This window comes from Bos indicus x Bos taurus, chromosome 17 (genome assembly GCF_003369695.1).
Source record: "Bos indicus x Bos taurus breed Angus x Brahman F1 hybrid chromosome 17, Bos_hybrid_MaternalHap_v2.0, whole genome shotgun sequence".
NCBI lineage: Eukaryota > Metazoa > Chordata > Mammalia > Artiodactyla > Bovidae > Bos > Bos indicus x Bos taurus.
Window position 1 is genome coordinate 27477838 of NC_040092.1, and position 22642 is coordinate 27500479.

The window sequence follows — 22642 nt, forward strand, 5'->3', positions numbered from 1 at the left end:
TTGATTCTGACTATAAAAAAGCGCTTTGTGTGTGCCTTAGTCGCTCAGTCGTGTCTCTTAGCCACCCCATGGACTGTAGCCCGCTAGACTCCTCTGTCCATGGAATTCTCCAGGCAAGAATACTGGAATGGGTAGCCGTTCCCTTCTCCACGGGATCTTCCTGACCCAGGGATCAAACCCGGGTGTCCTGCATTGCAGGCACATTCTTTACCATCGGAGCCATCAGGGAAGCCCACTTTACCAACATTGAACATCTTAGAGTGTGCTTTGTAGCTTGAGGTGATTATTGACAAGAGATGATTATATGTTGCTGAATGGGTTATTTGCCAGCTTCAAGTCACACATGGATTTGGAACCATAAAATGCTGAAAGTGGGGATGCCTCGGGGGTCAGCTGAGTCAGCTGAGTCAGCTCACCCTCACAACCCCAGCCACTTCAGAACCTGCCTTCATTAACCCAGATCCACTTCCTTCTCAGAGTCAGCCCATTTGTGCTGCACTTAAAATCACCCTTCATTGAGGTTTACTTGAATAGCTTCATCAGTAATAACACATGGTTTTTAAAACAAAGTATCTTATTACAACCAATTAGGTGTCCTTAGGAGCCATTTACCTAGTGTCTGAGGAAGAAGGGACCCAGTGAGTGAGTGATGAGTGGATGGGGGGAAGGGGAAGAAGATTGTTTCCTTTTGGGCCTTTGTATTTCTCTTAAATTAAAAATTCCAAATATTCTAGGAGAGAAAAAATTTGAACCACCTAAATTTTTGTTATCTTTGGTTTAAAATTGTCTTACAGGTTCAGAGAATAGTTTGACATAATGCCTGGCACAAAGTAGGCACCCAGTCAAATGTTTGCTGAATAAAGGAAGAGATTATCTTGCTTTTGTTTAAAAAAAAAAAAAAAGTTTATTTTATATAGTTGGGATTTTTTTTTTTTAGAAGTAACTTTTAATAGTGGAGTCGCATCATATGCTTACTTACAGAAACTCAGCTATGTGCTGAGCCCAGAAAAAGAAGGAAAATATCAACAGAAATTGACCATTTGGCCCTGAAGTGACCCCAGCTGGCACTCGGTGTGTGCGTCCTGACGTGGCCCGAGTTGGAGCCAGTGCTTTGCAGTGCCCTGCATCTGGCCTGGGGTGTGTGACATCCTTCTAAAGGCTCTCTGACATCATGGGCACTACGTACAGCCCCTAGACCCTCCCTCTGCGTAAGATGTGGCTCCACTCCAGATGTTGCTCCCACCAACTGATGCTCATGTGAATGGTGGGGCCGAGATTTTTGCTCTGTGCTTCCAGTTACTTAAAAATGTATTACCATTTTCACCTTTTCTCAATAGCTTCATTTGCTCCAATAAGCTTTGCAATCAAGGCCAAAGAAAATGATCTACTTCCCCTGGAAAAAAATCGTGTTAAGCTAGATGATGACAGTGATGATGATGAAGAAAGCAAAGAAGGCCAAGAAAGTTCTAGTAGTGCTACAAACACTAACCCGGCAGTTGCCCCACCCTGTGTAGTTGTTGAGGAGAAGCGGCCTCAACTTACCCAGGAGGAGCTAGAAGCAAAGCAAGGTTTGTCAAATGTTTTAAACTTCTTAAAAGAAAAGTATGTACATACAAGATTAACCTACTAAGCCAAAAGCGCGGGACTGCCGACTAGAGCCTCCAGCCTTTGGAAGCCGACCACTGGGGAGCTGTGTGATGTTTTTGTTTAGCTGAGAAGCGCTCAGTCAAGTGAGGAGCACTGCTGTTCATTAAGCTCAGATGCAGTGCCCTCGGCGATTTGTTTTCCGAGGAGGAGCTGAGAGTGGCCAAGAGTGCTTTAATAGCAGCCCTGGGGCAAATGCTCAGCCCATGTTCCCAGCTCGGGTTAATGTTTTGAGCCAGCAGGTGCCCTTCTGTGAGGCCTCTCCCTACAGAACCATTGGACCCTTGAAGGGGCCGGGGCCCCTGCTGGTTTTCAGACTGCGGCTCGTCTTGATGGGTCACAGTGTGGCCGCCGCTCGCCTCTGACGCATGACCAGCAGTGTTCTACCCTTCTTTCAAAATAAGCACTGTTCTTCTGGTTTTGTGAATTGCTTTTTCTATGTATACACAGACAGATCACATAGCATTGATAAAAGATAACTCTTTAACCACAGGAGGTCCTAGAACTTGCGATATGCTGTAGTTCCTCTCCCCAGCACACGTGTGTTCATGCCTGTGTTGCTAAATCTACATTTACTGCGTGTGAACTCAACTGTGTGTCGGTTCATTTGGCATAAAACACTTTTCACAGAGTGTTCATTGCCTGGTATGGCTGTTTGGGCAGTTGTATATGAGAACCATTCCAAGAGTCTCATCATTCCAGGTTTCACTGCTATGGAACCCCATCAGCTTTCTGACTTTGAGTTTGAAAGTAAATTTATGAAAAGTACTAATAATAAGCATTATAAACTAATTCTCTCAGAAATCTGTTTGCCTGATGTGTTGACCTTTCCTGAAATCAGTATCATGTTCATGTTTTTAAAGTAACTGCATTGTATCTCACGGCCATGCTACTGCCCGTGAAAATTAAGACAGCAAGGTATTTATACAATACTGCTTGCTCTAAACATCTTTTTTCTTTGTTTATTCCTTAAGCAAAGCAAAAGTTGGAGGATCGACTGGCAGCTGCTGCCAGGGAAAAGCTGGCCCAAGCGTCTAAGGAATCAAAGGAGAAACAGCTCCAAGCAGAACGTAAAAGAAAAGCCGCTTTATTTTTACAGACCTTAAAAAATCCTCTGCCAGAAGCAGAAGTCGGGAAAGTTGAAGAGAGTCCTTTCAGCATAGAGGTGAGTTTTAAAAGGGTCCACATCAGTGCTCTGAACTAAGCACCATTGGTAGAAGTACCTGCGTGTGAATCCTGCAGCCTCTCAGCTCTCGAGCTGCGTGAAGGCTATGAGCAGCCCCTGCGCTTCTCCCCGGTGGGATGGAGCGCCTGTCCAGGCAGACCGTGGAGGGACCATGGAGTTCAGTTCCAGACCTGGCAGCAAAGTGAGGCACGCACATTTCTTGGTTTCCCCATGTGTGTAACAGTTATTACACTATACCGTAGTCTCTGAAGTGTGCAAGCACATATGCCTGAAAGATAAATATATACTTTAATTTAAAAATCCTTTGATGCCCAAAAATGCCAGCCATCATCTGAGCCTTTAGCAAGTCGTAACCTTTTTGCAGTAGTAACTTCGCTGATCACAGATCAAATAATGAAAAAGGTTTGAAATAATGCAAGAATTAACCAGACTGTGACACAGATGTGAAGTAAGCATATGTCGTTGGGAGGATGGCCTTAATAGATTCACTTGGCACAGAGGTGCCACAAACCTGCAATTTGTAAAAAAAAAAAAAAAAAAAACAAAACAGTATCTGTGAATTCCAACAATTTGGGAAAAAACAAACCATAGTATCTGTGAAAATGAGGTCTGCCTGTACTGTATAGCTGGCGTCAGCAAGAGTCTGATGAAAATTCCCATAACTCACATACACACACCACATTCTGGGTGCAGGGTCAGAGTCCAGGCCTCTGGGCCCAGGTTGGGAGCCTGTGCTTTGTGGTGACCTCACAGGATCAACGGAACTTCACCTCGCACCCACCTCAGGCCTGGACAGACCCACCAGAGCACTCATGTTCCTGCCGTCACAGCAACCCTGAGCTCACACTTAGGCTTATGGTCTTACTCAGGGATCTAGGTTACTATCAGCACTTCAATTAAAAGAAAAGTTAGATAAGATACGGTCACTGTCATCTTCTCTTAAGACAAGTTGTGAGGTCAGAGCCTCACAACTCTTTCGTAAGCTGTAAGACCAGAACTTAGCCCCCTGGCCCATTTCCTCCCTTCAGAAGGCTGTGGAGGGGGGCTTGGACCACTCAGAGCAGGGCTCACGCCACTTCACCAAGTGTCCCCGAAATGTCTTTTGCAGCTCTTTCCCCTGTAATGTAGAACGGGCCCTGTGCGTCTTTTACTTTAATTACGTTGACATTTCTAAGAGTTTAGAGCCATTATTCACAACTGATTTTTGCTACATGTAGCCACAGGTTTATTTGTTTCTCCATGGAAAGCAGCATTTTTCAGCATTGTGTTGAAGGTCAAATCGGCTTTCTCACCTCAGGAGTCAGTCAGAAATTCAAATCTGGCAGGAGGCCTCAAAAATAATAGCTGGATCAGACTGGGGAGCAGCGAGCGCTGGCTTACATGGCACCTTCAGACGCGTCCGTCCCCCCTTGGGGAGGGCCTCGCTGCCACCAACCGGGCCAAAAACAGGAAGGCACCCTCGGTCATCGCCCAGCTTTGGGAGGACCTCTGGACCAGTGCAGGGGTGAAACTGGCAGCCACTAAGACTGCGTTAGATGTAAAAGGAAGAAGAGGCAGGATATGGAGCAGCTCCACTTTTATGGTTGCAGCTGTAAAAATTATGCATATAGCACCAGGGCAGGGAACTTAGGAAGACAGGGAACTGCCTCCACGGGAGGGGTGTGAGTGGCTATTTTCATTTTCCTTATTGTTTGGATGTCACTTGGGCAGTGAATAAAGGACTTAATTAAAAGTTTTCCACATACATAGATACTTTAACCAATTATTCTACATGGGTGCATCTATATTTTCTAATAAAATTGTGTCTAAATGCAAACTCAATCACAGCCAGAGTCATTCATCCTTAATCCAGTTTTTCTGTCTGCTGTACTGCCAGTATTGTCACAGGTACCAGAATCGCTTCTCTATAAACACAAGATAGCCTGAGACTTAGGTTCGTACCCTGTTTGTCTTTTTTGTGGCATCTCCCACTGTGTTCTTTTCAAGCATGTATTTTAAATCTGTAGTACCTTAGAAATGAGTGCTTATGCTTCATGTTTAAATCATTGGGTCGATCTAGTGGGAAAGATTATAGCTACTAAACTATTTCAACAAAAATGTTAACAGTACTTGCAGGTGGTGATATCTTTACTGACTTTGAAACAAAATACGTGAATTAAATTGGCAGCTATCATAAATGAGATTCACACTTGAAAATATTTTCAGTCTAAAGCAGCTTCTGGAGACAGGTGACCCTGACTCTGTTGACCATTTCCTGTGCACTTAACTCCCAGGCTGACATGTCCGACCCTACTGCTCAGGTGTATTATTTCAGTGTCCAGGGGACTTGGAGTTCAGTGGCGTCAATTTTGGTTCCAGCTTGTGCTTCTTCCAGCCCAGCGTTTCTCATGATGTACTCTGCATATAAGTTAAATAAGCAGGGTGACAATATACGGCCTTGACGGACTCCTTTTCCTATTTGGAACCAGTCTGTTGTTCCATGTCCAGTCCTAACTGTTGCTTCCTGACCTGCATAGAGATTTCTTAAGAGGCAGATCAGGTGGTCTGGTATTCCCATCTCTTTCAGAATTTTCCACAGTTGATTGTGATCCACACAGTCAAAGGCTTTGGCATAGTCAGTAAAGCAGAAATAGATGTTTTTCTGGAACTCTCTTCCTTTTTCCATGATCCAGTGGATGTTGGCAATTTGATCTCTGGTTCCTCTGCCTTTTCTAAAACCAGCTTGCACATCTGGAGTGATGCTTGGTATGTAATAAACACTTGGTAACTGTTCACTGGATGCATGACCATCAGTCCTTTCACACATCAGCCCTTATATCAAGCTAATCTGCATGTGCTGTGCGCTGTTCACTCCTCCCTGCTCTCGGAAGCACGGGCCCTACTCAGGGTTTTACTGTATGATGGCTCCTGTGACTCGTGCGCTCACTGAGGTGAGTGTACCCACAGAGTAAATCCCTGACCATGGAATTGTTATTACATTTCCGATTTTTAAATTTAATTCACCATTAAATTAGGCCCTACAGTGATTATTGCGGTCCCGGACTGGGGTGGCACGTTTTTGTTTTTTTGTCTCCCTTGTGTATGAACATAGCTTTGTTGCCTCCCTGCCAGCGCTGGTTATCATCCGCCTTAATTCTCGGTCTGACAGGTGGGAAAATATGTTATCTCTTTGGTTTAACTGCATATTCTAATTATAGGGGACATTGAGTAACTTTTCACAGGTTTCACGGCCTTTCTGTTCTCCTGCTGAGAACACTCTCTATGGCCTTTGCTTTTCTCCTGGCTGACTGTCTGTCTCTGCTGTTTTTGTGTTAGCTCTGTGTCATCAGCATTACCAACAGTTTCTTTTTTGTCTTTTAATCTGCCCCACTGGGAATTTACTTCACTTTGAGGAGCATATAGCTAGGCACAATACAAACCACTAAATCACATCTTTTCTCACTAGTGTAAAGGGCTCCCTTTATTGTATACTAAATTCCCGCTTGTGTTTGGTCTATTTTTACATTCTTATCTGTTAGTTCCATTGGTCTCTTTGTTAGGAGAGGTGATTTTATGTTTAGGTATAACTTTTAAGGATGTCTTGAAGTGTATTTATTGACATGGACAGATACTAGTTATGTTAAATGTTTAAGCGGTGTATAAAATATATACAAACCTGTTCATGAGTAGCACTTGGAAATCTGTGTATATACCGTCCCATTTTGTGTATGTGTGTCTGTGCACACGTGCACTGTTAATTCAAAATGAAGAGAAATCAGAAGTTTTGAATCAAGTCTCTGTTGAATCATGGCATCATTTCCGTGGTAACAACAGACTTCAGTACTTTGTTTAGATGCAGTAACTTTTTTCAGGTTAATGATCCTGCCAGGTTTAAGGTCCAGCAAGAGTTTGAAAAGAAAAGGGGAACAAAAATAACCCATGTTTGCTGAGCCTCTGTGATAATTCCGGGAGCTTTGGGGTATGAATTAGAAACCTGTTTCTCATAACCAGTCACTTTTGAGTGGTTGGCATCTACACGTGAACATTTCTACCACACCGGCCCTGTAAGGTGCAGAGCAGCTCTGAGTGTGTGGGTGAGGGCCCCGGGCCCCCAGGACAGCAGAGGGGGCACCGGGACTGTGAGGAACCTGGATCACTTGGAGAGGTGACAGTAGCGAGGAGGCCCAGAGGCTCACCTGTGGGGGAGGCCGGTGAAGCCTGTGCAGGCAGTGATAATGCCTGCAACCCTGCATCGAAGGGTCTGTGGAGGAGGTGCAGAACAAGTCAGTGACACAGGCAGGTCTGGGAGAGGCTGGACCACTGGCTGCAGCACAAGTGGGACACTGACGAGCTAAAGCAGTGTTTCCACGGGAAGGATATGTATGGAGTAGCATTGGCAAGGCTGGCAGCAGCACGCCCAAGCAAACACAGCTGATGAGAGGGGAGGAGAGGGTGCCAACAGAGTGGAAAATGCAGGGTCATCTGGACAGAGGCCTCAGCAGTCAGACCTGGGCCATTGCCCTGCTGGGAGGGTTGCAGGGCATGCCCAGCACGGGTAGAAATTTGCAAATACAGTTCTAGAGGATGCATTTCAAAGTCTGATTTCAAACGTTACCTTGAGTCTTTTGCATGATTATCCCATTTCCTAGTTAATGTAGTGTTACTTCAGAAATAAGATTTTATTTTAAAATGTGTGTTAGTCTGCTTTTGAGCAATTTGTTTTCCCACAGCAGGAAATAGTAGTTGCTAGTTTGTGTGCTAACTTGTTGACAAATACTTCATTGTGATCAAAGACAGATTAATATTTTTCAGTGTTACCAACAAAAGGGATGTCAGTTTTTAAATACGCCTATGAGTATCTGATCTTTCTAAAGTTCCTTTTGATTTTGCCCGCTCACAACTCAAACCAGCCTATGCTCTCCCCACTGCCCATGATGATTTGTGCCTTAGTCATCCTTGGTGTAATATTAACATTCCGTCCCTGAGAGGCCGCTTTGCTTGTTTGGCACTGGTTGCCATGTGGTTCTGTTGCTGTGTCTCCTGTGGGCATCACGGGCAGCTTCTCACAGGTCACTGTGTGCAGGGCCTTAGCCAGACACCTTCAGAAACCAGACACAGGACATGTGGGGCTGCAAGGAAGGTCTTGACTCAGCAGTGGCTTAGTCTCTCAGGTTATTCATATAATTTATAGTATAAATTAACGGGTCATTTGCCTCCTTCAGGATATACACTATACAGTATGGTAGCTGCTAACCACATGTGGCAATCTCAGTTTTGTTTCTGTTAAAGTTTTTTTTTTTTTTTTTTTAATGTAGACCATTTTTAAAGTCTTTATTGAATTTATTACAGTATTGCTTCTGTTTAATGATTTGATTTTTTTGGCCAGGAGGCATGTGGGAGAGACCAGGGATCAAGCCTGCAACCCCTGCATTGGAAGGCAGAGTCTTAACCACTGGACCACCAGGGGACTCCCTGGCAATTTCAGTTAAACTTAATTAAAATTTGGGCTTAAGGTCCTTGACCACACTAGCCATATTTCAGGTGCTCCATAGCCACCGGTAGCTAAATGCAGCAGATGGTGCAGAAACAGAACATTTCCACCACCACAGCACGGTCTACATTACAGAGCTAGCTGGGTTTTCATTCTTTTTTGCCAGTAGTTTAAAAATCCATATTGCTGCGTCAGTCAGGGCTCTATATTATACATGCTAGAAACCTACCCTACTGCCCTCAAACGACTTAAGCAAAACCACTAACTAGTTGGGTTTGCTTTCTGAGTTGTGAGGGTAGCCTAGCTCACAGGACGTCACAAGGCATCTCAAGGATGCATCCACAGGCCCAGCCTCCCCTGGCTGGCCACACACTCCAGGTCTGTATTGTGACAGCTGTTATAAAATCAGTGTGCATTAAAAAAAATAAAATAAAAATTGATAAATTTCTGTGTAGCCATTTTAATACTGAAGATGGAAGAAAAACATTTTCGGCATATTATTCTTTATTATTTCAAGAAAGATAAAAAATACAACTGAAATGCCAAAAAAGAAAATGTGTGCAGTGTATAGAGAAGGTGCTGCAGCAGATCAGATGTGTTAGAAGTGGTTTTTGAAGTTTAGTGCTGGAGATTTCTCATTAGACAAGGCTCCATAGTTGGGTAGACCAGTTGATAGCTTTCAAATTGAGACATTAATTAAGAACAATCAATGTTATACCACCTGGGAGATAACTGACATACTCAAAATATTCAAATCAGGCACTGAGGATCATTTGTACCAGCTTGGTTGGGTTAATCACTTTGATGTCTGGACTCCATGTAAGTTAAGCAAGAAAACCTTCTTGACCATACTTCCCCATGCAATTCTTTACTGAAATGTAATGAAACAGTCCATTTTTAAAACAAATTGTGACAGGTGATGAAAGTAGATACAATAATGTGGAACAGAAGAGATCATGAGGCAGGCCAAATGCACCAAAGGCCAGTCTTCATTCAAAGAAAGTGATATTGTGTATATAGTAGTATTGGAGGTGAGTCCTCTATTATGAGCTACTTCCGGAAAACCAGACGGATTAATTCCAACAAGTACTGCTTCAAATAGACAAACTTAAAGCAGCACTCAACAAAAAGCGTCTGGAAATAGTCGACAGAAAACAAATAATCCTCCATTGGGGTAACACAAGATCACGCATTTCTTAATGATCAGGCAAAAACCACCTGGCTGAGGAGGCAGCTGTTTCCTTGGCTGAGAAGTTCTGATCCATCTGCTGTATTCACCAGATATTGCACCTTCAGATGTCCATGTATTTCAGTCTTTACAAAGTTCTCTTAGTGGAAAAAATTTCAGTTTCCTGAAAGACTATAAAAGGCACCTGGCTCAAAAAGATAAAAAGTGTTGGAAAGATGGAATTACAAAAGTGAGAGAAGTCGCTTAGTCATGTCTGACTCTTGGCAGCACTATGGACTGTAGCCCACCAGGCTCCCCCTCCATCCATGGGATTTTCCAGGCAAGAATACTGGAGTGGGTTGCCATTTTTTTCTCCAGGGGATCGTCCTGACCCAGGGATCGAACTCAGGCCTCCCACATTGCAGGCAGACTCTTTACCCTCTGAGCCACCAGGGAATCCCTGGGATTACAAAACTGCCTGGAAAACAGTAGAAGGTAGTAGAACAGAATGATGAGTATGTTGTTCAATGCAGTTCTTGGGGAAAATGAAAAATGTATCTTTTGTTTTTACTTAAAAACCAAAGGAGCTTTTTGGCCAACCCAGTAGTTCCATGGCTTGTGTCATAAATATCCATGAACTACTTCCTTTGTGTTGCTGGAGTGTGTACCCCACCACCACCTGTGCACACAGGAACGCCTTTGGTGTAGTCGGAGAGGCCAGGATGCACCCCTGCCCTGTCGTGTGCCACGTGCTGGGATGCTCCCCGACACTGGAGGCCAAGAAGCCCACCTCCGGAGCAGTCATGGGGGCCCTGGGAGACCAGGTCCTCCTGCTTATGTTTGGGTAGAGCACCTGCATCTCTGCAAGTCTCTTAAACTCTGCATTTTTACTTACATTCTGGGCATAGGTACCCCTGTGGGCTACACTGGGCTTCTCCCTTGACTGCTGGTGACCCTGCATGAGAGGCATGACCTGAGTCTGTTTCTTCAGGTGCGGTCACGAGAGCCACTGCCCTGGGCTGTAGGATGCATCTTGAAGTTTCTGGGTTTCAGAAGCACTGGCATGTTGCGGAGAACGTACATCTCCAGACTGCTGAGACATGCTGGCGCACACAGCCTGCCCCTGGAGCCACCACTGTGGGGGCTACCACTTGGCATGTAGGATTGGTTATCCCGTTCTCTTGTTATTCTCAAGTCTAACTGCTTGGTTTTTAATGTCCTCTTTGTATTTTTAAGCTGAAAAAACAGTGAGGTCATCAGAATGCGTCATCTTAATTCTGCCCAGCCAAGCGCCACCCCCACCCCCACCCCCAAGTTGCTGATTTTTACTTTAATGGTGAAGGGTAATAGATCATTTTATTAGAATAAATGGATCTATGACTTAATTGCAAGTTATATTTTTAATATATTGATTTACTTATTCCCTCGCCTAAAAATGAAATAAACGATAACCACAGTGGTAAAATAAGTGTTACTAACGATGGGCATTAGGACAAAGGCAGCAGAAGCAGTAATGAAGCTCAGAGATACAAGTCATCAGGCTGGCAGTAATGTATAAATAGGGATTCATCTAATGAGCTGCCTCTCCCCCTCCTGGCCTGGTGTGGCTGCCTGCAGCGCCCCGTCCCCCTGGTTCCTGTCCTTTGCAGATGTCCTTAGGGGGACATATTTTCCCCTTCTCCCCCTCCTAGTGCAGCGCTCATTATCACTAGTCAGTGCCATTCTTCTGTCCCCTGTGCTGGAGAAGGAGAAAGCCATCCTGTGTTTCTCTTCATTCAGCCATCACTTAGATAAAAGATGGAGTCTCAGTTCTCCTAAAACGGGCTCTCTGGTTCCCAGGGAAATTCCCCACAGCAGCCCCGACTGCCCTGTGGTCCCTGGGCCCTGACCTTCAGCATTCCTAGAGGCCTCGCGTGTGCTGGCCTGGAAATTCTTAGTGGTGACTTATTACCCCCAGTTCCATCTCACTCTTTCATGCGGGGGGTGTGTGTGTGTGTGTGCTCAGTCGTGTCGACTAGCCCACCAGGCTCCTCTGCCCATGGGATTCTCCAGGCAAGAATACTGGAGTAGGTTGCCATTTCCTCCTCCATGGTATCTTCCCGACCCAGGGATCCAACCTACATCTCTTGCATCTGCTGCATTGGCAGGTAAATTCTTTATCTCTAGTGCCACCTGAGAAGACCTACATATATTCCTAATTTAGAGTCCATGGTTATTGGGGTTTTTTAATGCACTAAAAGCTGGTTTTCCAGCCTGGCAACAGCAGAGTTCTCTACAAGCCGATGGATGTGGGGGTGAAGGGGGCAGCATTTCCCTTCCTCCAACCTCTAAAGTTAGAAAACTCACTACATTTTATTAGTCTAAATTTATTGTATCACTTTGTATGTGTGTTTAGAAGTGCCAGAGTGGGAATTAGGTGTTCTTATATATAAAGTTTTGTATCTACATGTTAGAATTGTTTAACAACAACCAATTATTTTAAATTTTAACCTGAAAAAATATTATTGCAGGACTTCCCTGGCGGTCCAGTGGTTAAGAATCCTCGATTCCACTGCAGGGGGCACAGGTTCGATCCCCAGTTGAGGAACTAAGATCCTTCAAGCCATGCCAAGTGACACCAAAAAAAAAAAAAAGGAAGAAACATATTACTGCACTAAAATAATTTGAAGTAAGAAAGACATTTTTGATAAGAAGAACTGTCTCATGATGAAATGGTTTCCCTGGAGACAGTTTAAGCAAAACCTTAAAAATGCCCTGGGCCGCATTGCCACGATGGAGAAGAGTGAAGGCCGGACAGGAACACCAGGCGGCTATGTGCCCTTCCACAGGGGGCCTGGTTACTAAGAGTATTTTCATGGGAATAAACTGCTTTGGGAGCAGGGCATATTGTTCTTGAGCGATTCTCAGCCCCACTGCCTCTCAGCTCACAGTGAATGAAAGATGTGAAGACAGTGTGTTGTGAGTGTAAACGACAGGAGGCTGGCAGGAAGGCAGCCCTGTTCTCTGGGCATGCCCGTATCAGAGGGGCGATATCTTTGGTGGCTGTCCCACAAGACCACCATCACGGTTCCTCTCAAGTCAGGGGAAGAAGCATAGCTTCAGAAGAATCATTTGCACAAAGTGTTGTTTTGCCTCATCCAGTTGGCCTTATCCAAATGGACCCAAGGAGAAGGGAAGCCAGGCCTGCTAGAGCCCACCACCCGCCAGCAGCTGCACCCACTCGGGGCTGCAGCCCCTGCCTGGGATTTTTTTTTTTTTTTTTTCATGAACCTTAACAGCTTGAAAATTCTGAGGCACAAAATGATAAATTCCAGATTCTTCGGTGTCGCTCTGTGTATGGTGTTTACTGGCTGTAGTTAAAACTCATGTAAACTGAATCAAGGAAACGACCTTGCTCAGGATGAGGGAAAGGGGCTGAAGGGGGTGGCTGCAATTGCAAATATGAAATGAGGTTTAGGGGTGTTTTTTGTGGTTTTCTTATGTGTGGCTTTTTTGTTTTTGTTTTTTGTAAATTTTTTTTTTTTATCTTACATTGTGACATGGACAATGTTAATGTCAATAAAATAGGACTACCACATCATTTTTAAAGTTGAGTAGTAATTGCCTTCCTGGTTGGACCGTAGTGAACAAGTTCTGGAAATGGGACTGCTCTGGATGCACACTGCTGAGAGTGGTGGCTCCTGGATGTATGCGCTGGTGTCTTGACATGAAAGTTCAGTAGGCAGCAGCCCTAAGATCTGTGTACTCTGTGTGTCTGTCATACTTGGATACAGAGGTCTGAAGACTGATAACCCATTAAGTGAAATTCCTTGCTGTGTTGATACATGTGGAGTAAGGCTGGGTTGCGTTGATGGGATTGTCTTGTCTGTGGTTCCTGTTAGTGGCTTTATTTTTTTACTTTCAGTTTTACTGAGGTATAATTGTGTCACCTGAGAAAAGGTGCACATCAAGTTTTATTTGGGACAAAAATGAGGATGATAGCCTGGGGAGACAGCCTGTCAGACCTCTGAGGAACTGCTCTTGAGAGGTGGGGGGCAGGGTCCATGTATATGTGAGTTTGGTGAAGCGGAATGTGCAGTGAAACACACGTTTTGGCGGAAGATGGCTGCTTATCAGGAGGAGCAGATGTCTCTGTTAGTAATGTTAGTGCTTTTCCAGGCATGAGGAGGTACAAGAATCGCTCTTAGAATCTTCTCCTGTAAAGGTCTAACTATCTGAAGGCACGTTCTGCCAGTTTTTCCCAGAGCACAGAGGGCCTCTTTCCTGATCTCTGCCCTGAACTTCTTTCAGGGTGTCAAAGGTCAGCAACTCCAGTGACCGGTGACTTCATCCTTGTAGCACCAGATGGTGAGGGACCATTTTCCAGTTAGCCGTTGACATGTAGCACTGTGTGTTCAAGGTGCATGGCATGATCTGACTTACATAAAATACGCAGTAATCGACACAGTAAGTTAATATCCACTACCTCATACAAAGAAAGAAAGTGTTCTAGTAACAAATAATTTTTTTTTTTTAATCAAAAAGGAACCTCTTTTGGTTCAGGCAGAGCAGAGATGCATAAAAACCTAGTGCTAGCAATTTGAAGAATCTCCTTTTTAGTGGAAAGTCACAATTATTTAGGAAAGAGCAGGTGGGGCTCGTTTCCTAACACAGCCCTCCATGTGCCGCGTTTCTTTTCTCAGATCCAGCCTCCAGAGCCTGGCAGGCTGGGGACGGGACCCTGCACGGGAAGGCTCGGCCGTGAGAGGTAGGCATTCGTGCTCTTGGCCTCTGAGGAGCCATCATTCTCCCAGAGATGCCGGGGGTATATTTAGAGCCACAGACGGAGGCATGGGCTGCTCTAACAGATGAGAGAGCGCCAAAGTCGGAATCTTATACACACATTTTGAAACAGCCTATCTTCCTTGCTGAGATCCGGACGTGTGCTTCTGTTTCCAGGAGGCTGGTACCGTGCCGTGTCCTCTACTGGCTGGAGGCAGACCTCTGCCAACTTTAGACGTGAAGCCTCCAGAAGGGCGCTCGAGCCGAAGCAAAGACCCGCCGAGAGAAGAAGAAAGAGAGAGGAAAAAGAAAAAGCACAAAAAACGGTCTCGAACAAGATCGCGGTCTCCCAAGTATCATTCGTCGTCCAAGTCCAGGTCTAGGTCTCACTCAAAAGCAAAGCATTGTCTTCCCAGTGCCTATCGGACAGCGCGGCGCTCGAGGTGAGTGTGCAGGGCGCTGCCGCGGCCGGGCGTCGGGTGCGGGGCGGATCCCGCTGCTCCTGCTCGCCAGCAGGGGGCGCGGGGCTCCCCTCCCCCGGCTTGCCGCAAGCACAGACCCACACACCTGCGTGTCTTTACGCAGAGATGCGTCCTGCAGTCTCTCTTCAAAATATTTTTTAACCTGACTTTCCAAAATTCATCAACTATTGCCAGGTTTTTCTTAGAAGAGAGGTATTTAAATTATTAACAGGTCTTGGGAGCAAGCCTAGCGTATTTGCTGAAAATGTGTGGAAAATTCACAGGGTCGGGGGCGTTTTGTTTGGTGAATGAGTCGACTTTCCCAAGCTAATTCCTTTTGAATGGGTATCTGCCAACACGAGAGACACGTGCACTGTGGCTGTGTTCAGCTTCACTGTCACAACACCTGCAAGTGCCCGTAAAGGAGGAAACACAGGCACAGATCTGCTTTCTCAATCAATCTGCTTCTCCAGCCTCCCACTAACAGTCACTGTTCCACCAAAAGCCAGCTTTTGAGGAAGCAGCTTAAGGTTTTATGCAACAGAAATAATAAACACGAAAACCTGTAAGGATCACAGAATTGAGTGCTTAGTGAAGCAGGTGCTTTTCTGATTTTTAAAGCATCTGACTTACAGGAGGTTTAGAAAAGCAAGTTTCTAGTTTTAAAACTTACCTCACGCCTTCTGATTTCTTACTGAATGTCAATTGGACTTAGTTTCTCTAGCACAGCACTTGTACTAATCTACTTCTACAATTGATGTTTTCTTTCCTTTCCATGTGAAAAATGCAGATGGCCCTATACTTTTTATTTTTTATGTTTAAAAAAACTGTACTGTATACACATTAGCCTTTCTTGAATATACCCTAAAACAACATGCTTCCCAGTTTTTACCTAGACCAGACCTTCAAGGCTTGACAAGTATTTACCCTTGTCTACAATGAAATTAGGCTTACCTCCACGATAAATAAATTTGATCTTTGGCTCTGCATTTTTGCTAGTTCTTTATATGTTCTATCCCTTGCTCTCCCTCTCTCTCCTTCTCCCTCCCTCTCTCTCTCTCTCTCACACACACACCTTGTTGTTTAATTAAATGAACAACTTTGCTGACATATTTCCAATTTTTGAAAGTCCCCAGGAACTTGTATGTATATATCAAAACTAGGGTTTCTTATTTGAAAAAATTTCTTATAGTGGAAGTAAATAGACCTGTACAAGCCCTATGAATAATAACCATACCCAGTAAAATCCTTTGTAGATTTCATTTATTTCAGGGCTCAAAGAGAAGAAATTATAATCTACTCCTAAATCCCCTTCTAGGGGCCTGATAATGCTCAGGGCTCCTTAGGTCGCTTCTTATGTAAGAAATGAGTTGGTTTTCGTGGTGCATGCTGAGACAAACAGTAGGTGCGGGTGCCTGGTTCTTAGGTGAACCCATCTGGTCAGACCTGATGGCCACAGACTTTTCCCCAGGTTGGTCTGTTCAGAACTAGAAGTGTTCATGAAACACTTGGAATTTCAACTCTCTAGGATTTCCATGGTTTTTATTGACTATCTATAGTAGAGTAAGTCATTGTGTATATTATGTTAGTATTTTTAAAATAGCTTTTATTTTAGAATAGGCTTACATATTTTATATGCAAGTGTATTTTATATTGTTTAGACTTACATATTTTATATGCAAGTGTATTTAATATTGTTTTCATATATTCAGTGCTGACAAGTGCAAGAAACAAAATCCTAATCCTTAGTGTATAATTTTCAGTTAAAGAAAAAGATTAAAAAATTGTTAATATGAGTTCTGTGATGGCAGGCCGACAATTTTACCTTAATTTTACCAACAAAGTATTTTATGTGTAAAGAGAGCTGAGTATTCTCATAATTCTCAAACTTTTAAAAAAATCTTAGTAGTATCTATGAGGAAAGAAATGGTGACCCACTCCAGTATTCTTGCCTGGAGAATTCCATTGACAAAAGAGCCTGGCAGGCTACAGTCCATGGGGTTCCAAAGAGTCGGACATAACTAAGCGACTAAGACACACACATACAGTAATATCTATGTGATACTTTCAGTTAATTTTAGTTAAATCAGCTGACTTTAGTTAAATCAGCAGATCTTTGGTGTTTGATTTTACAGCTTAAATAAAGTATCAAGGCAAAGTGCAACTTTATTATAAATTGTTTTTTAAAAATACTATTAGAAAACAAAACCTTCAAAGTATTTGTCCAGGAAGTTTTGCCTTGAAAGCTTGTATGTGACAGTGATGCTGCTTGAAATCAGACCACCTCTGAACTCAGGGCGCTGAAGTGGGTTTCAGGTCTGGTTGGATATATGGAGGAGCCCACCTGTCCTGTGGTTGGTCTCTGGGTCCCAGCGACATAAGTTACCTTCACCAAGTAGGATCCTGCCTCAGCTCTTATTTCTGAGAAGAGTGAGTTTTATCTGATAAAACTATATATTTTTCTAAGCTGGTTATAGACCTGCTTTCTTAATCCAAGCTCACATTAATAATTTCTAGGGACCCAACTGAATTTCGAATGCAGCAGTTATGAAATGAGGGAGGTTGGTGTTCTTGGTAATATGAATTGTTTGAAATGTAAAAGAAAAAAATTAAATTTTAACCAAAATATTGAGGTTGCTAATGATAACTATCATAATTATTTCTTTAACTGTCTTTTCAGATAGAATAACCCATTACAGACATAATGTCTACATAGGATATATCAGACTGTTTCTTGGGCCTGACACAATTTAATCGATTGTTTTAAAAAGACTACTGCCAGCTTCAAGTAAAATGACTTTTGTTAATATTTCTGCTTGGGGTAGGATGCTACAGTTGAAATATATTTTCTTTTGTATATTAAATTACTAAAGTCCTATGTAAAATGTAGAAAGTTAAGATTAAAAAGCTTTACTATCATAAGTAATTTTTATGTTAATATATTAATGCTTGTGTGGTTGAAGTCCCATTTATCAAGTATGTCTAAATTACTGATGACTCGGGCTCTCCAAAGGTGAATTAGTCATAGAAAAATCTTTAGTTTTGGAAATCAGTCTGTTGCTTCTCAGAAAGCACAGTGATTACCGCAAGGCAGTATTTAGTGTCTTTTAAATCAACATTGATTAAAGTATAAGACTTCTTTCTCTGTTGTTTTCTGCTTTTATATCACATTAGGTTTTATATCTTAATGGGATAAAGATGTATTCATGCAATTTACTGCCTAAAATTAAAATCCAGTTTTAATAGTTTAGGTATTTTAAAACTAAACTCAATGAGACTAAAGCTTGAAATTCAATTTATTTGTAAAGCTTTTAATAAGATCACCTGTGGTGTCATTTCATTGGTTAGTTTGTGTCTAAGGGGAGGTTTCTAGGTAGAACTCTGCACCCCCACATTTTGGGGTGTTCTCTGTGGAGGATAATGGGCCCTTGTGTCACTTCCTCAAGTAAAGTTCCCTCAGGGCTTTCACTCAAGGAGAGGCTGGAGGTTAACGTGGCTTTTGTAATAGTTACATTTAATGTTCAAAAAGAACTCAGGTGGGCCAAATTGGGGTCATATTTTAGTTTGAAATTTGTAATTCCTCACTTCTTCCACTGATAAACTGCATATCTAGTCAGTGAGTGAGTGGTTTATCTCCTGATCCTGATCTTTGAAGGAACGTGGGACACTGATGTTCCCACGAGGAGACAGTTCACATGCTGGTTTCCAGGAAGTGAGTCGTAACCCCAGACAGAGCCACAGCCATTGATAATAGTGTTGGGGAGAAAAGCTGTGGAGACACTAGCCCCTCAAGAGAGGAGGAAGGATTTGTGAGTGAAGTTGGGTCCACAGTTCAAAAGTTAAAAGAAGTAAAACCTGGGATCCTCTTGGTTATTCAAGCCAGTTGGTGCCGGATCCTTGCTGCCAGGGCACCAGTGACACTCGTTGGGTTCCATGAGGACCTGTGAGCAGTGAAGTAACAGGAATGGAGAAGTGGGTCGCAGATGTGGTTAAACACTGGTAGAAGCAGCTATTTATAAATATCTCATCATTCAGACAAAAGGTTTCCTTATGCTTTTATTTGACAACAAACTGTTATTTAAGAAAAAAATATCCAAGTTGCATTATGCTTGAAGTTTTTTGAATTCAGACTATTGCATCTCTATAAGAAGGCCTCTGGTCACGTTATACAGATGATTTAAGGAAAGAATGGAATTCCTGTTTCTTGAACTGTGTCGTGGTAGCAATATTAAGAGCCTACTTAATAGAATAAAAACATTAGAGCTTCTTTAATCAAAATAAAACCCAAGTGTTATCTGGCATAGCTCATGGCCCATAATTCTGAGATGGGCTTTTTTCCCAGATAACTTGAAATCTACTGGTAACAGCCTCTTCACTTTAAAGAAATCTAATACTCATAGCCACCGCTAAATGGTATTGTATTTCAAAGTTACGAATTTGCAAACATTAAAAACTAATCCATTTTCCTGATTATTGAGTTTATTGTAGAATTCTGCGTCTGAGCGTTCCATAGGTGCGATAGTTTTGATTAAGCAGAGCCCTTTTTCAGGGTTCTAGTGCTGCCCAGCTCAGCACATTTTATTCTGAATGTGAAGTGTGTACCTCCATATCACAGACCCACAGCCTCCCCAGGGACGCTGAGCACGGAGCCTTGTCAGAGCAGCTCGGCAGTGGCAGCAGCAGCAGAGCGGGACAGTTATCAGGCAGCTTCGACCACGAGCAGATTTGCCTCCTGGAGCTCTTTTGAGGGGAAACCTGGTAAAATGTCAAGGTGTCTGACTGACCTCACCTTTGTAATCTGTTACTTAAATCTTAGGAAAGGTCTGGAAAATCAAAACCGCTGTATAAGCTGAGAAGCAGTTGTGTGGGAGGAGCCCCAGAGTCGAGGGGAGTTGATCCCGGAGCAGGTTCATTCTGTGGTTGTGGTGTTTTTTCAGGAATGACTCAGGGTTTTCTCCATGACACAGAGGGTGGAATGTGATTACAGGCTGATCTTTGCAACAACCATGTGTGTTGTTTGGGAGGTTTGGTTGTAACTGGAATGATTCAGTGTAGAATATTTTTAGATGACAAAAATCAAAACATCTCTTCTTTACATTGGTTTTGAGTGTGTTGTCATAGAAACAGAACAGAAATAAATTGTTTTGGTTTTGGGGGGTTTTTTTTGTTTGTTTGTTTTTTTGCTCAGATATCTGCTTATTTCAGATTTCCCCAAAATAGTATTTTCACTGAATGGACAAAAAACTTAAATAAGAGTCCTAACCCTATTATTAAAGGTCTCTTCTTAAGGACCTGACCCCACAGGTGAGGGTCTGGAGTTGGAGCTCTATGTGCTGGTGTCTGTGGGACACTGCATGAATAGAATAGTCCTTTTCCAGGCACAGGAAAGGGGAGAGTAAAACATTAGAAATCTCAGAAACAAATGATTTAGCCAAAATTTTCGCGGGAATGGCATGGTCTGAATTGGATTGAAGGTTTAGGCTTCCTGCCAGTGGGCCTGCAGCCTGTTCTTCATGCTAAGAGCCCATAAGATGAGTGCACACAGGAGAAATTTCAAGTCACCTTCTAACTTTATTCTTTTTAGTTTCTTCCTCTTGCCAGTATTCAGAACAAGTAGAAAAACTCACTAGAGTCTCAATGCCTTTCCATCCCTAATTTTGATAGAAATATCAGTGAGCTGAACTTTTTAGGGCAAAGGCAAGAGGGAGGAAGAGCAGCAGCAGGCCCGCGTCCACCAAGACCTGCAGGGAGACGCCCAGTCGGGGAGCTGGCCGCTGCCGGCCAAGAGCACATGGCTCCAGCCTCAGCATTAGTTGTGCCCCGGTTAGAAGTTTAGCACTGGCGTGACAAGCACTCTGCCCCTGAGCCTGGATCCCATTCTGGGTCGGCAAGAGTAGGGAGGTTGGGGGCGGGCCTCAGAGGACAGGCCAGGGCTGGCCGCCACCTCAGTGGTGGAGGTGCTCCCCTGCCCCCACACACAGAGAACTGAAAGGCCCGCCTTCCTCTGCCCAGGTCCCGGTCCCGGTCCCCTCGGAGACGAGCGCACTCCCCCGAGAGACGACGGGAGGACAGGAGTGTCCCCACCGCCTACCGGATGAGTAACAGCCCTGGAGTCAGCAGGAAGCGGACCCGGTCCAGGTAGGCAACCAAGCTTTCGCAGACGTGGGACCTGTACTGGGAAGGTGGGGCTTCCACATCCACAGCACAGAGCTGTCGGGAACCAGGGAAGCAGTTACTTTGACTGATCCTGAGTCATCCTGGCAGCGTTTCCACTGCTCTGGAACTCTCACAGGCAGAGGGGAACTTGCCATGCTAGAGCCAGGGACCATCTGTCTTTGCAGTGGGTCATGGGGTCTCCATTTTCCCCAAGTCTAGGTGCTCCTCTGGACCCCCCACACACAGCACCTTATCCTCTACCTGTCGAGAAGGGAAAGGACAGTAGGGATGAGTGTCAAGGAAAATCAGAAGTTCAAGTCTCAAGTAGGTCCCTGCTGCTCAGGACCAGGCCCCAGCTTCGGCTCCCAGGAGTGGGCCTGAGAGCAGGGACAGGGTCCGTCCTCTGACCCCTTGACCACTGGAAGAGACCTGTCGAGGAGGGTGAGAGAGCCAGGTTCCCACATCACCACCGCCCCTGGTCTGGGCCTCTGACACTCAGCAAGCCAGGGCCCCCGCTCTCGCTCCCTGGGAGAGAGCTCTAGGGCTGACCTCTGCCACCAGAGGCCCCAGTACCACCACTGACTTGAGAAGACACAGAATCCAAGCCAGGAGCAGGGCTGGTGGCTGGTGGACCAGTGGGCGTTTCCCTCTCAGCTAAGCATTGCCATCTGGAGACCATCCCGTCCATTGTGGGAGGTGCCACCTGAATACTTTAAGTCACTTGGCTTCTATATTTCCATTTGCCCCAGAAATGAGGCTTGTTGTTTTTTGTGCCCTGGCTCTGGAATTAAGCAGGCCCCAGCTGTTGTAGGTGGACAGGAGTATTGCTGTCCCAGCGACTGAGGCATCCAGAAACAGGCAGGATGCCATTGTTGCCCATCGTAGTCTCAGATTGCATGAGACTATGCTGCTTAGTGTTTGTGTGTGTCAGGACATCCAGAGTTCCAGAACCTTCTGGAGCCTTCCAGAGGACAGATCTGAATTTCAGGTGTCTGCCATTCTTGGGCAAATGAACCCAACCATCACCCAAACCTGCCTCAGAGGCCCGCCTCCATCAGCACTGCCCTTAACAGGAAGAGTTCTAAAAGGCATTGCTAGCCAAATAATGTTCCTGCAGTCTGGCTAGTTATGTGATCATTCCATTAAATGATAAAATGTCATCTCATTTTCTTAAAACAGTAAAAACAGAAAAATCAGAAAGGAGCTGTGAAGCTAATATATTTCAGCAAAGGCTTCATGTACAGACTCATTCCGTCTGTTTATAAATTTCATTTTGTGCCTTAGAAATCCCTCACTAAGCGTACGTGACTGTTCCAGGATAACATGATGAAAAGTGAAGTCCATTTTAAATTTTATTCCTTATTCAAGTAATTGACATTTGAAATTTATCATCACCCTTGGTATATGTAAAGGGCATGGTCTAAAATTAATTCCTTGTAGCCGAAAATCTCTCCTAACAGAAGAGTTCTTGCTTTACCCTCAAAATTAGCCATTGCATTAAAAGAGCTATCACTTGAGACTATGGTAATTATATTAGGATTCATCAGAGCTTGTGTTATCATCGGAACTTTAAGTCAGACAAAAGAAGTCAAGATTCATCCCACTACAGGGCCCAGCTGCCCTGCCCTGGTGGATGGGATTAATCCTGTGACCTGACTCTGAGGGGCTGTGGGCAGTGGTGGATTCAGGGGGAACCCAGAAGAGTTGAACATGTGCATGATTACTGGTCAATTTCATGGTGGTGATTATAAACTGAGTTGTCTCCCAGTTCAGTTCAGTCACTCAGTCACGTCTGA

General features: G+C 44.1%; 1 protein-coding gene across 7 annotated transcripts in view; it reads left to right on the forward strand.

Moving 5' to 3' along the window:
• The window catches only part of SFSWAP (splicing factor SWAP), an 81019-nt gene that overhangs the window by 46279 nt on the left and 12098 nt on the right, over positions 1–22642 (forward strand). For 3 of the 7 annotated variants that reach the window (XM_027567070.1, XM_027567073.1, XM_027567074.1), the window contains 5 exons: positions 1338–1568; positions 2619–2809; positions 14407–14672; positions 19306–19461; positions 20703–20828. In XM_027567070.1, coding sequence (XP_027422871.1) covers positions 1338–1568; positions 2619–2809; positions 14407–14672; positions 19306–19461; positions 20703–20828 — 970 coding nt within the window. The remainder of the gene's footprint in view (positions 1–1337; positions 1569–2618; positions 2810–14406; positions 14673–19305; positions 19462–20702; positions 20829–22642) is intronic. The other 4 variants (XM_027567071.1, XM_027567077.1, XR_003515249.1 and 1 more) reach the window with 3 other exon arrangements.